The following is a 13,652-nucleotide window of genomic DNA, read 5'->3' on the forward strand; positions in this document are numbered from 1 at the left end:
AAAAAAAAAAAAAAAAGTTAAAAGACTTAAAAGGAGTTCAAAGAAAATAATGGGAATGTAGATAAGGAAAGCGAAGAGTACCATTTTTGTTCCATTTTTGTGAACAGAGAGACAGCAATTTGGTACAAAATCCGTCAAATTGCAAGCACACGAACCCCAACTAGAGCTTAGATATGATCATTGTGACGACTGGCAAGATAGATTCAGCTTAGCAACTATTCAATTGGGTTTTGTAAAAACTAATAAGCAAAAGGATTAGCAAAACATTATTGATTTGAAAGATTCAGCCACAAAACCCTAACAGAGTAAGAGAGTTTGAAAAAAAAAAAAAAAAAAAAAAAAAAATTAGACGCAAACTTTCAGATCTGGTTTTGTTAACAGATGTTGTTTTGTTTTGTAGCCCCACAACAGTTTTAAGTAAATTTCTGCTATCCGCTCCTATCAACGTTAAACATGATGTAGTTCGTAATGCCCAAAGAAGCACTAATCCCAATGTGATCATTGGTCAAGCCATCGAAATATTTGATGATCAGTTGGAGCATATGAATAGAACCGTAGTGAGTAAGAGGCGCTCATCTCCAATCTTAATAGCCTTGAAACTTGAAAGCAAAGTTGAGTCCTATCTAACCGTTGTAGGGAATCGTGTTTGGAATCTGAGAGGATGAAGAAAAGAAATTTTGTGGTTCAAGAAAGGATTACTATATTCTTTTGTGGTTTTTGTTTTTTTTTTGGTTTTGTGAATGTACTACTTTTATTCAGGTTAATCTATGAAAATTTTAAAATCTATAAGCAAACTCAAGATTTATTTGGCAAAGAAATTAGGAATCCAAAGCGTAAAGATCACACACAATGTTTATATGACTTGGATTATGCAACAAAACTTTCAAAACACATTCTAAACTACTACACACAATCTTGTTCTAACTAACATGTTTAGAAAATATCAAAAATTCCTTCAAGAAGACTCTCACCTATTGCAAAAGATCCAACTAAAATATACTTTATTTAATATAATGTTGTAAACCATTATATCACCATGCTTTAACCTTATATGTTTTCAAGTATGTATTGCTTTTAACATTATCCAGATTGAAATATATAAATTATAATTGTCCAACAAATATTAAGACGAAAAACTGAAGGTATTAACCGATTTGTTAAAATCAATATTTTTACCACAAATAGTAATTTTTCAATAAATTAATTTTATTTTTCTCCAATATACCTATAGTATACATATTTTTATATATATACACAAGATCATTTCTTCATTGTTGGCTCCACTATTGTAAAACTCAATTATCAATTCTAAAATCTCAGTTTAGACATATAAAATTCTAGAAAATGATAATACACTGAGATTGACTGTACAAAAATTGTTGTGAAAATGACATTCATCAGTCAAAGTAAGTGATAGTTATCTAAATCACTGTAATTAAAATTAATTGTACAAATAATTTGATTATGCAAAAAGTTTTCTAATTTGATGATGAAAATAAAATAAAATTTAACACACAAAAAAATCATTGATTAAAAAGTTACAAGAATAGTTAAATCAACATTGTTGAATAATAATACAATTATCATTCAATGTCAAAATCTTCAAACTCAGCATTCATCATTTTTGCTTAGAGACTAATAATAAGACTTGCTCTTCCTCGTGGTGGGTGGGTTTCATCAACTTTCTTATGAACAAGAACTTGGTCCGTGTTATGTCCATGGCTGCCAAAATTTAGGTCAGGATAGTTTCTATGGTTCAAGGAATGCAACCAAAGAGCCATATTTCCATATTTTGGCTCTGTAGCGCCGATATGAGAATGAATATATATGCTTCAATTTGAATGCTTCAGCTTCTTCTTTGTATGCTTCCATTGACACTTCCTCATGACTGTCTTCAAAGTTTTTGTTATAAGACGTGAAGAAGCATTCGTCGAGATAGAGTCCAACTTCTGGGGCCATTGGTACAGTTATATCCACATCCATGCTGAAAGCAGTCTGGATAAGTGATTCAGAAGCACTATTCCTCATGATTGCAACAGCAAGACCCATCATCTTACGAATCTGATGTAGCATGAAGCTTTTGCCTAAGACTTGACACTTGATAAAGTCAATACCATCAAGATTGATGACAGTATTAGCAGTGAAGGAGATGACGTGACGATGCGCAGCCGGATCATCTGCTTTCATTCTTGTAGTAAAGTTATGAAAATTATATGATCCAACATAACAACTCAGTAGTATTCTACTGAACCTTTCCTTCTCCTTTTCCCCGTAACAAAACTTGCTCTTTGCCTCAGTCATTTTGATCTTCTCAGATGAAGTTGTATTCAATTTACAACTGTCTTCCTGTATCTTAGCTACTCCAACATCTACTGAGCTAAATCAGAACTCAAAGCTTCAATCTTGACGTCAGTTCTTAATGAACTAGACTTGTTCGACAAAATGTGTGACTCTGAACATTCAATGATTTTGTAACAAAGTTGGTTCCTTTCCAATTACCCACAACATTAGTATGTATATTGAGAAGAATTCACTTTACCCCCCCCCCCTTTTTATTTATTTTTCAATAAAAATTTGAAAAACGAAAAGAGGTGTGATGTAACTCTGTTTCAGGAATCTTACGACCTCTCTCTGAGCACTCAATACACTTAACATAAACCTCGCCTGAACCTAAACTAGCAATTACCGCTTCTCTATCACGATGCGAGATTGGATCAAGAGCAAACACAGGAAGCAGATACACATACCTTCTTTGATCGCAGAACTTCTTGGAACTAAACGACGGCATAACATGCTTATAACCAAAGATCCTAATCTGATTAGGGAGATTCGAATTGAGTTTAGACGCTCCACGAATCCAGGAGGATCAACGTTGAAGTGACCTGAAACTACTTGTCCCACAGCACTCACTCCTTTATCGGTTCGTGCAGATCGTGCGAAATCGTACAGTTTAGGCTTTGCCTCTAATGGACTCCGGTACAGCTCCGGCGAGGAACAGAGCTTCTTCGAGCTTGCCTTCAATGGTTTTTCACGCTGGGATTCTTTTGCATCCCTTGGTACCCTACACCCCAAACGCAAAGATTATAGCAACTTTTTTAGGCTCCGTGCTGCCGCCTGTACAAGTCTGTTTTGTTGTCATTACTGAGAGCACGGCATTGGTGTCCCTCAGATTTTGGTTCCTCAAATATAATAAGATTATTTTCAGAGTTTCTTAAGTTTGGTACGAGCATTAGTGATGTGATCGTATGACAGGAGCTCGGCCAAGACGACCAAGACACGTTGGACGCGACCGAGACGCCTGACCAAGACGCACCGGATGCGGCCAAGACGCCTACTTCGAACGCGGCCAAGGCACCAACGATCCTCAAAGGAGCCACAACACGATCAAGGAGCTCAGCAAAGGCGGCCAAGCAACGGATCAATCTCTTTGTCCGATCATTTGTCCAGCATCAACCGTCCCATGAAGACCTCGAAGGTTCTGTTCATTTGGTCTTCACTCTTACCCAAGAGTGAAGACAACAAAGTTACGTAAGCAAGGATTTGTACTATTTTTCCTTACCCCGGATTTTTCCCATTGGGTTTACCGGAGAAGGTTTTAACGAGGCATTGAGCTTGGTGCAAAACGACCTAAGGCTAAGTCGCTTCCCGCGTCAAGACCAAAGGCGGTTATCTCTCTTTACTTTTATCTTTTGGTTTAAATTGAACTTTGGAATATTCCCTTTGGACCGTTGAGAGTTTTATGTTGAAATTCTTAGAGGCGACGTGTTCCATTTACAAGGAGAACACGTCTAAGGACAAGTGTGCGGATCAATATGAATCCGCGTGTCCCTAAGCCCTCTCTTGACCTAAGTATTTAAACCCTCTCTTAGCTCTTTGTTCTCCTTAGACTTGAATGAAAATAAAACTTTTCCTCAAAGAGAGATTCTTTGATCTTGTCTCCTTCCTTTCATTAGTTCAATCCGGGATTGTCTAAGTGAGAGAACCCTAGCTAACTTCGAACTGGGTTCGTTGCTAGCTAGCGACCGTATCAAGAGGCGAGCCAAACCTCTTGTGTCGTCATTCAATCCATCTCCTTTTCCATCATTCCATCTCTTATCGCTTCCACCTTCGCATCTTACCAAAGCCACACTTAGCTGTTTCCGCATCCGTCCGACCCGATAGAGGCTTCACGACCGTACTCGCAAACGGCTCGTTGGAATCTCGCCATTTTCCGTTTCCCTCGTTTGAATCTTCCCTAGATTCAAAACCTCAAAGCTTGTCCGCGGAAAGTTTTGCGTGTCAAGTTCTGTCCGAAGACGTTCCCTCCAACCGTTCCGCATCCGCGACCTTTCAGTCACATCAATTAGTGTCCCTCACAATTGGTCCCCTGAATAAAATAATAATATTATAAATTTTAAAAATTAATTATTTCAATAAATATGTAAAAAGATATTAAAGTTTTAATTAAAATAAAACATATAACATTAACTTGAAAGTTACAAAGTTAAAAAAAAACTTGAAAAAAAAAACAAAACATACAATTAAAACGTTAGAAATTAAAAACATAAAACATACAAACATCAAAAATAAAAACAAATATTTTATTCAATTCATAGAATTTTTTTAATTAATCTTCATTATCTAGAAGATGTCCAAAGTTAGTCCAAATATGCTCAATCAAATCTTCTTTTAACCGTTCATGGCCTTTTTTATCCCGAATTTTTGTAAGACGAGTAATCGTAGTGCTCATATTTGAACCCAAACTGGCGGCACCGACGGTATATGTTTGATCCACATCTTCTCCGTGTTGAAATTCAGAAACAATGTTTCGGAAACTGTATGTTCCTCGTTCATCCTCGACAATCATATTATGGAGTATTATGCATGCTCTCATAACATTTGCTATTTTGTATTTATCCCATAAACGAGATGGATTTTTAACAACGGCGAATCTAGCATGCAAGACTCCAAAGGCACGCTCAACATCTCTCCGCACAGCTTCTTGTTTTGTAGAAAAGAGAGAATTTTCATACCTTGTGGAAGCTGGATAGATTGTATAAAAGTGGTCCATTTGGGATAAATACCATCGGTGAGATAGTACGCCAAATTGTACTCCCTTCCGTTGACAAAGTAGTTGACCTCCGGAGCTTTACCGTTAAGAATGTCCTAAAAAACATTTGATCGATCTAGAATATTAAGATCGTTCATAGTACCTGGAGCTCCAAAAAAAGCATGCCATATCCAGAGGTCGTACGAAGCTACCGCCTCCAATATGATTGTAGGTTTTCCGGTTGATCGTGAATACATCCCTTTCCAAGCTATTGGACAATTCTTCCACCCCCAATGCATACAGTCAATGCTCCCAACCATCCCGGGAAATCCACGTTTTTCATTTTCATAGAGTAGTCTTTCTAGGTCGTCTGGTCTGGGACGTCTTAGGTATTCATCGCCAAACAACAGGATTATTCTGGCGGTAAACTCATGCAAACATTTCCGAGCTGTTGAACCACCAATTCGTACATACTCGTCAACTGAGTCGGACGTAGTACCATATGCCAATTGGCGAATTGCTGCAATACATTTTTGTATAGGTGATAGACTAGCCCGTCCGGTTGCATCATGGGATTGATGGAAATACTCGACTTCGGTAGAGAGACGTTGCACAATACGCATGAACAATGGCTTGTGCATGCGAAACCGTCGCCGGAATAAATAGTCCGGGTATGTTGGAGTATCACTGAAATAATCATTCCAAAGATTATTGTGGCCTTCTTCCCGGTTTCTCGGGATAAAAATTTGTTTCTTTGGCTCTATTGGTTCTTGAATGATATTAGAATTTTCGGGAAAATTATCAAAATAAGCATCAAAATCATCATCCATACCATCTCTTTGGTAGTGATAATGGTATGATGAAGATGCCATTTAAAAAAAAAAAAAGTGTAGATCTTGTTTTATTATTGAGGAGAAATCGAGTAAAAAAAAGAGAAGTGGAGATCTTGATTTCGTTTGTTTGGTTTTGTGTTACAAAAGAAGCATATATATAGGAAATGATATGACAAGCTTTGTGGTTACTCAATCCGTGACTACCACAGTAATGATCCGTGACAAAAGCAATGTACCAGAGTTGATGTTTACGACTATATAGTAACGATCTGTGACTTCAAGTGTTGATATTTTCGGAAACAACAAGCTTACAAACAGATTCCCTGTCCTCAGTGTCCTCAGACTATCTATCATATTGATATGAGGAATCAGGCTGAGAGTAGCTGTAGTCTTGGCCCATCTGATTTATTTGAAACATATAGACACAGAGAACAGATTGACATAATCAGAAACACAAGGAGAATTTAACATCGTTCGATAATAGATTAATCATACAAAGTTGCATCTTAAGCCGAGTTGATAAAACAAGAACAGACATAATTGAATACATAAAAAAACTAAAACAGAAATTCGAACTTAGATACTACCAAAATCATACAAAGTTGCATCTTAAGTCAATACATCAATCTCAGAAATATTGAGCCACTATCTTATCCTTGATAACTTGATCAGCTTCACTAAGTGGCTCTGATTTGGCAAGAAGTGTGTCTAGTATGCCAAGCTTCTGTAGCTTCTCCTTTTCAGCCATATCCACCTTCTTTACTTCCCACATGCTCTTGTACTCAGCAATAGTCTTCCCCTGAGCATTGTTCCTCCTGGCCTTTGCAGCCTTGATACCTTGAGGCCTTTTCTCAAAGTCTTGCTCAGTGTGGGTTGACTTGGATTGTGAAGCTGCCGCGGATTGTGAAGCTGCCTCGGATTGTGAAGCTGCAGCAACTGGTTTCCTCTTTGTTTTGACTGAAGTTAGAAGGGTTGTTAATAGCGTTAAGGTTCAGCCATTTCTGCTCAAACCTTAACAAACACTAGCAATGCTCCATTGTAAACTTCGTCTTATAGTCAGAGAAGTAGATGTGAGCCACCTTCAGCACATCGTTCTCAGAGTGTCCACTACTGTTTATTCTCTCTGCAGCTGCATAAGCCCCGTAGAACTTGTTAGTGAACTCATTGATCTTGAACCACCTCTGCTTACAGTTTATGTTCTTCCCCTGTTCACCATTGGCTATAGCATGAGGAGTCTCTACATAGTATTTGTTAACCCTTTGCCAAAAGCTTCCTCCTTTTTGTTGATTTGCAATAATCAGGTCCTTTGAAGTGTTCAGCCACGCACTGATAAGAATTTCATCGTCAGCCGGATTTCGTTTCTTCCTATCCTTCCTGACAGGTGTCTCTTGAGAAAGAGGTACATCCTGGGACTCTTGAGAGCTCCAAGGAGGTATTTCATAAGCACCATTGTGGTCAGGTGGTGGAAAACTCTCATAAGGAGAGTTTTCTTGGTTAAGTGACTCTCCTTGACTGTTGAGAAGCTCTAAATAACTAAAGGACTGACTGAATGGATTGTAAAAACTCATAGGAAGAAGAGTTTTAGATGATGAGGAATCAGAAATGTTGTTGGTTTACCAAAGAAGAGAGATAGAAGATGATGGAGAAAGATTGAAGGCTGGTTTGGTGTTTAAAAGGTGAAAAGGTATCAAGTAATAAGTTACCATTCATAATGACCTATCCTTCAACTACCTAAGTCTAATCACAATTTATGACAACTTACACAACTACAAAGAATTCTAGTATCCCATTAAATTCATAGAGGACATTTCTAATGCTATCCTTTATACAAAGATCAACTATACAACAACCAAAGCATTTCCAGAACACGATTCCACCAAACAACAACCAATGGACATTTCTGATGCTAATGGATTCAAGTATTTACCTCTGACTCGATGATTGTTGCTACTTCTTCTGTGATTTCCCGTTATGTGTTGTTTTCTTCACGTGACGCTGAGGAAACTCATGAACAACAAACAATTGCAAGGTTATACTCAGTTTAACATAAAAGAATCAACATAATCCAAACAAACTGACAACAATCTTAAGTCAAAGCAAGAAACTGAGACACTCAGCTAGCTAAACAAAGAAACATAATCCAAAAACCTATTTCGAACCAAAACTGAGACACTCAACTATCAAAACCCAAAACATAATCGAAATCCCTAAATCTCATAAAAATCAGAGTAAAAATTTACCTAAACCCAGAGAGTAAACTATCCAAACAAAGCGACTAAACTATCGAATCCCATAAACAATATCTAAAACCCTAAATCGAGAATACATCAAAAATACTAAATCATCTAAAATCGCAAACGAATTTGGAACACAAATCTCCTTTCAATTGGAACCGGCGGATAATCTTCTAGATGATACAAAATACGGATGAAACCGCTGGCGTTTGATGAATCGCCAAACGAATCACTGTCAAGATGGAGAGAGTCAAGAGAGAGACTCGGAACTGCTCTGGACGGACCGATTTTTGGGTTCGTCCTACCCAAACAACACCAACCACACAGACGTTGCCACGCGTAACGAAGGACGAAGCAAAAACGTCCCGTTTGGAGGAACGTTTCTTCTATAATCTTTTTATTTCGAATTAACTTTTTAATTATAATACTGAAGGACGCAGCAAACATACATTGCTGCACTTACTCTGAGTGGTGGTCAACATTTTCGAGCTTCTTCTGGTCTAAATCTCAATCAGAAACCTCGTACCGGGGAAAAAATTGTTGGTTCTCAGACTCCTGGGTCTCCATTATTGTTGACGAGAGTTCGATGAACTCTGATGAAAAAAAGTTTACCATTCAATAAAATTTGCATCATGTTTTACAAAATAAAAAAGAAAGACGACCAAAGCAAGATTGTTTGAGCCAATCTAACTCTGGGGACCCATCTAACGCCTCTACGATGTCCAGCAGATACTCAGGCTTCGAATATGAGTTGATACGACCCTTAAGAGGATAGCGATCCGTTGCAAAAAGACGCGGTGGAAGATGTCCATCGTTGGTTTCATTGACAAAATCTCTGTGTATAGACAAAACACGATGGACTTAATATATGCTTGTCCATCGACAAAAAATAGAGAATATATGACAGTTCCACTTACCCCACAATTGGGTCAGCAGATTGGAGATTTCCCCCCTGACCATCCGGAGGAAGATGTCCATCGTTGGTTTCAACACGGTCTGATGTCGAATCTGGAAGATCTCTGTGTAGACAAAAGAATATGGGAATTAGTATATCGTGGTCCACCAACAATATGAGAGATTAAATGTCGGTACATCTTACCCCACAATTTGGTCAGCAGATTCGAGATCTCCATCATTTGGGTCAGCATATTCGAGAGCTTCCACAAATGTACTTTTGGTAATAAGGACAAAGTTGGGCGAAGGGACCACAGGAGGAGGATCAACGTTGTTCTCAGCAGGGGGGGACCTCTGTGTAGACAACACGACATCGACTTTAATAAGGTGGTCGAAGGAAAAACAAAAAGATGATAGGGTCTCCAAAAGGAAATTGGGTTACAACTTACGAAAAAACTGGTACAGGAGAATGGAGAGGGTCTCCAAAAGTACTTTCTTCTGGAATAAGATTAAAATTGGGAGTCGAGCCGACTGCTGCCGGATCTGCAGTCTTCTCACCGGCGTCATCGTTTGTTTCCATTTCCGGGGGTAGGCCACCGTTGAAGTTGCAGTTCAATCTGTTGGGAAAAAAAGTGAATCAGCAATAAACAAGAAGGATAGTATAAGATAAACGGGAATTGAAAAAATGGTAAATTAAACTAACAAGTTCCGCCGCCCGTAATTAGGTTTAGACATACAAACTCTGGCGATTGGAAAAAACTGGGGAAGAGAATAAGTGAGAGAGAGAAGGGTTCGAGAAATAAAGACCAAAAAAAAAAAATTAATATCCCAATATTAATTGTCAGACGAAAAGACAAGACATACACGGTTGGATTTCAAAAATTAAAATGTTTAGTTTCGGCGGAAAAACCAATAAATCGAAAACGAGGGATATATGAATCTTTTCTTTTGTTTATTATGGTACATCATAAAAGGTCGAGGGGAATGTGGTAGAACCCACAAAATTAGTTTGGAAATGTGGCACATTTCTTAAAAATCTCTTAATTAATTTCTCGCAACTCTTCTTTGCTAAGGAACCAATAAATTATTAATCTCCCAACTGTGTTGAATAGATCTTTTTCTCTTATCTCTTCTCTTTGTTTGATAAAAACTTCAATCATCCCGAGATTTTGTTTTTTGTATATCTCTCGATCGATTCTACTCCTAAAGGTTGAAGCTTTATCTTGTGGGTTGTGTAAAGTTTCCACCTTTTCGTCGTCTTCTCTCAATCGTGTCTTATTTGAATCTGTGAGAAATGGGGCAACAGCAATCAAAAGGTGAATTGCTGTATCAGCAAGTGAGTTATGGTAACTCAGAAGGGATTCGAACTCTTCGTCGAGATGGTGCAGACCTTGAGGTTTCTTCCAATTTCTGTTAATCAAATTCTGGTTGCATTAAATCGAAATTTAGGGTTTTTACAGGGGACACACAATCCTGTTTTGATTTCGTGTGTGTGTGTTTTTTTGGGATTGTAGTGGATGGATAGAGAAGGGAAAACTCCATTGATCTTGGCTTGTATGAACTCGGAGCTTTATGATGTTGCTAAGACTTTGATTGAGCTGGGCTCTAATGTTAATGCTTATCGTCCTGGTATGTCTAAAGATCTTCCCTTTTTCTCAAAATTGGTTTATTTGAAGTTTGTTGTTTATGCCCAAATTGAACTTGTCGGTTTGTAGTTTGTATACGAAATAATGGAGCTTGAGTAGCTGAGTCAATCCTAAGTTAGGATGTCGGTGACATTGTATGTTGTGATAGTCATTGAAATAACTTTTTCTAGTTGCAGCTAGTGGAATGTATTTAGAGTTTGAGACCTTTTTGATCTGTTAAGAGGTTCCATGATTATGTGATCATCAGAAAGAAGTTTTAGTTTTAGAGTGTGATTGAGCTAATGTGGTCATTTTTTTTTTTATCTTCAGGTCGTCATGCTGGGACTCCTCTGCACCATGCTGCAAAAAGAGGTCTTGAGAACACTGTTAAGCTACTTCTTTCGCACGGTGGTAAGTGTTTGTCCTCTTTTACAACTTGATCAATTTGAGTTTTATAATTTACTTATGGTGTCTTTTATCTCATTTGGCGTATCCCATTTTCTTGCAGCAAATCCACTTGTTCTTAATGATGATTGTCAGACACCACTTGAGGTCGCTAGAGTCAAAGGGTTCAGCAATGTCGTACGTGCAATTGAGGTATGTTTGAAATACCTGTTTGATTATCTCCTGGTAGCCAACTTGTGAAATACAATTAACCTTTGTGGATTAATAGTCTTTTTAATTGTGGATTCTGTAGAGTCACATCTGCTTGTTCTCTGGTTGGATGCGTGAATTTTACGGCCCTACCTTTCTTGACTTATTTGCTCCGCAGCTTCTTTCAAGAAGAGTGTGAGTATCCATCCCTTGAACTTCACCCTTATCTTTCTTTCTTGTCATGGAAAACTCAGTTTCTTTTCACTGAATTCTGAGGATTATATTTCTGTTATGCACATGACTATGAATCTTCTTTAAACCTGTTGATTTGCAGATGGGCAGTCATCGTACCAACTGGTTCAAGAAACGCTTCAAAACCTTTTAAGTTGGAGCTTGTTGTATATGCTAGTCTGCAGGTATATGATCATCAATAGATATCAATAAATTCATGACGTCTAACTTTCAATGTTTTCATATAGCTAATCTGTCTATAAAACTTGTATGATTTAATCAGGATGCACAGCCACGCACAGTGATGCCTTTGTGGAAAGCAAACTTGGAAGAACCAAAAGGGAAGCAGTCCGATACTTCAGTGATGATTGTTGATAACTCCACAAGTAATTTTTCCGGAACTTTAATTATGCTGTTGACAATGCAACCTCTAGTTTTGTGGATGTTGATTGAATTTTATTCTGGTGGATAGTCCCAAGCCGCAGGAAGAAGAAACGAAGGGCCTGCGCCTCCCACGGGAGACGTGGGCCTCAAGTAGTTAGGCGTAAGTCTACCCTGTTTAGTTGCTGACAACTATCCTTAGTTTGCTTAAGAATTTTTTTGACCTCCATGTTTTAATGTGCCAAAATTGATGTATCTGTTTTAACTGTTCTTGCGTTATAAAATTATTTTTTCAGTGAATAGAAACATCTGATCTTGTCTCTTTTCCTTACAGAAACACGTCTTAAACTCGCACCTTCGACTGAAGGTGACACACAACAGCTAAAGTGGTTTTGTGATGCTTGTAAAGGGATTCCACAGGTAATGTCGAAAATAACATCCATTAGGTTTATTGAGATTTCTTGTTTCGTTTCTTCCTTATTAAAACTTGCTTGGAACATAAAACACACAGCCTATGCATCCACCGGTGTTTCTCCAAGCAGAACCATCTGCTCCACCACCACCATCAGAAGATGAACTAGCCATGGCAATGAACGCCTCACTTCATACTACTACGAGTGACCCATCAAATCTCAGTCACCATTCCATCAGCCAAGCAAGTTCCTCATCCGGTCCAAGCTCATCAACCGCACCTCCTCCTCGCTCAGGAAAAGCAAGCGCCTTTGATCACAATAGCCATGGAATTGGCATCGTCCTAGAATCTTCACCATCAGCTCCTCCATTGACAGATGATGATATAGCAACTGTAGCAGAAGGTCCGGTTCATTACCCATCAATCGATTCAACACCCGTTGATGTCCCATCAGCTTCAACAGATACTGAAAGGAAAGAAGACGGGAGCACTGGAACGTGTGCGATATGTCTGGATGCTCCATCTGAAGCGGTTTGTGTCCCGTGTGGACATGTCGCTGGATGCATGTCTTGTTTGAACGAGGTCAAATCCAAGAAGTGGGGATGTCCCGTCTGTCGTGCCAAGATCGATCAGGTTATTAAGCTGTACCGTGTCTGAAAATAGACAGGTACAACAAACTCCATGAGAGTGTATCTATCTTTCAACCATTGTTTGAAACTATCTCTATCAAACAACCAAAATCAATTCCTTATTTCTCATAATCAAAAGCGAAAACAATATGTTTATGTTTTGGAACTGAAGAAACAGTCCCTATGTTCTGTATATATCGTTTTGGCCGAAAGGAAGAATGTAAAAAGAGTGTTAATATATTTTTGTTTCTCTCTATTTTTTCTCAGATTTATAGTCGTAGTTACATTCAAAAATTACTAGTGAGCTAAGGTCTTAAATATAAAAACTCATCCCTCCTCCTTCTTCCCTCTTTCCTTTGCTTTAGGCTCTCATCTCAAAGGTAGAGTTTATGATTGTTCAATTAGATGGTGGGAGCTAACGTTAATGCTTCAACTCCTGGTAAATTCAAGATTCTTTACTTAGTTCTCAGAATTGGATCTAGAGATTTTTTATGTATTTCCCTGTTGTCTATTCAATGACTCCAACAGCTTCAGCTTCATTTATAATGATGGAGTCATTAATCCCAAGTAAGGATCCCTGTGCCATGAATTGTTGTGAACGTGAAAGTGTTTGGAGTTTGGAGTTTGAGACTGGATCTGGTGGCAGACAGTGAAATGTGTTTGGAGCTTAAGCAGCTAATGTTGTCATTTTTATTTTTCTCTTCAGCTCCACATGACTACACTCCTCTGCAACAAGCTGCATTGAGAAGTCTTGAGAACACTGTTAAGTTACTTCTTTTGCACGGTGGTA

At 38.2% G+C, this 13,652-nt stretch overlaps 2 protein-coding genes and 1 pseudogene across 3 annotated transcripts; 1 reads left to right on the forward strand and 2 right to left on the reverse strand.

Moving 5' to 3' along the window:
• Positions 1,629 to 3,139, reverse strand: LOC104748476 (annotated as a pseudogene).
• Positions 6,491 to 7,430, reverse strand: LOC104748477 (glutathione S-transferase T2-like). The gene is made up of 2 exons (XM_010470114.1): positions 6,890 to 7,430; positions 6,491 to 6,819 (listed from the first exon to the last, which is right to left on the reverse strand). Exons 1-2 carry the CDS (start codon positions 7,428 to 7,430, stop codon positions 6,491 to 6,493), a joined length of 870 nt encoding a protein of 289 aa, XP_010468416.1.
• On the forward strand, positions 9,950 to 13,118 carry LOC104746819 (putative E3 ubiquitin-protein ligase XBAT35). Of its 2 annotated transcripts, XM_010468348.2 has the most exons (10): positions 9,950 to 10,386; positions 10,505 to 10,619; positions 10,946 to 11,026; positions 11,124 to 11,212; positions 11,313 to 11,404; positions 11,544 to 11,625; positions 11,724 to 11,826; positions 11,913 to 11,984; positions 12,156 to 12,241; positions 12,333 to 13,118. In XM_010468348.2, exons 1-10 carry the CDS (start codon positions 10,285 to 10,287, stop codon positions 12,888 to 12,890), a joined length of 1,380 nt encoding a protein of 459 aa, XP_010466650.1. In that variant the 5' UTR covers positions 9,950 to 10,284; the 3' UTR covers positions 12,891 to 13,118. The 2 variants fall into 2 exon arrangements, with proteins under 2 accessions (XP_010466650.1, XP_010466651.1); XM_010468349.2 differs by lacking the exon at positions 11,913 to 11,984.

Source organism: Camelina sativa, chromosome 15 (assembly GCF_000633955.1).
Source record: "Camelina sativa cultivar DH55 chromosome 15, Cs, whole genome shotgun sequence".
Taxonomy (NCBI): domain Eukaryota; kingdom Viridiplantae; phylum Streptophyta; class Magnoliopsida; order Brassicales; family Brassicaceae; genus Camelina; species Camelina sativa.

What these genes read in the sequence shown, in the direction of transcription:
- LOC104748477 (XM_010470114.1), bottom strand. Translation starts at nt 7,430, where the DNA reads ATGAGTTTTTACAATCCATTCAGTCAGTCCTTTAGTTATTTAGAGCTT. An exon ending in GAAGTTTACAATGGAGCATT is followed by an intron (nt 6,820 to 6,889) that starts GCTAGTGTTTGT and finishes TTCTAACTTCAG; the next exon opens with TCAAAACAAAGAGGAAACCA.
- LOC104746819 (XM_010468348.2), top strand. Translation starts at nt 10,285, where the DNA reads ATGGGGCAACAGCAATCAAAAGGTGAATTGCTGTATCAGCAAGTGAGT. An exon ending in GAGATGGTGCAGACCTTGAG is followed by an intron (nt 10,387 to 10,504) that starts GTTTCTTCCAAT and finishes TTGGGATTGTAG; the next exon opens with TGGATGGATAGAGAAGGGAA. An exon ending in GATTGTTGATAACTCCACAA is followed by an intron (nt 11,827 to 11,912) that starts GTAATTTTTCCG and finishes TCTGGTGGATAG; the next exon opens with TCCCAAGCCGCAGGAAGAAG.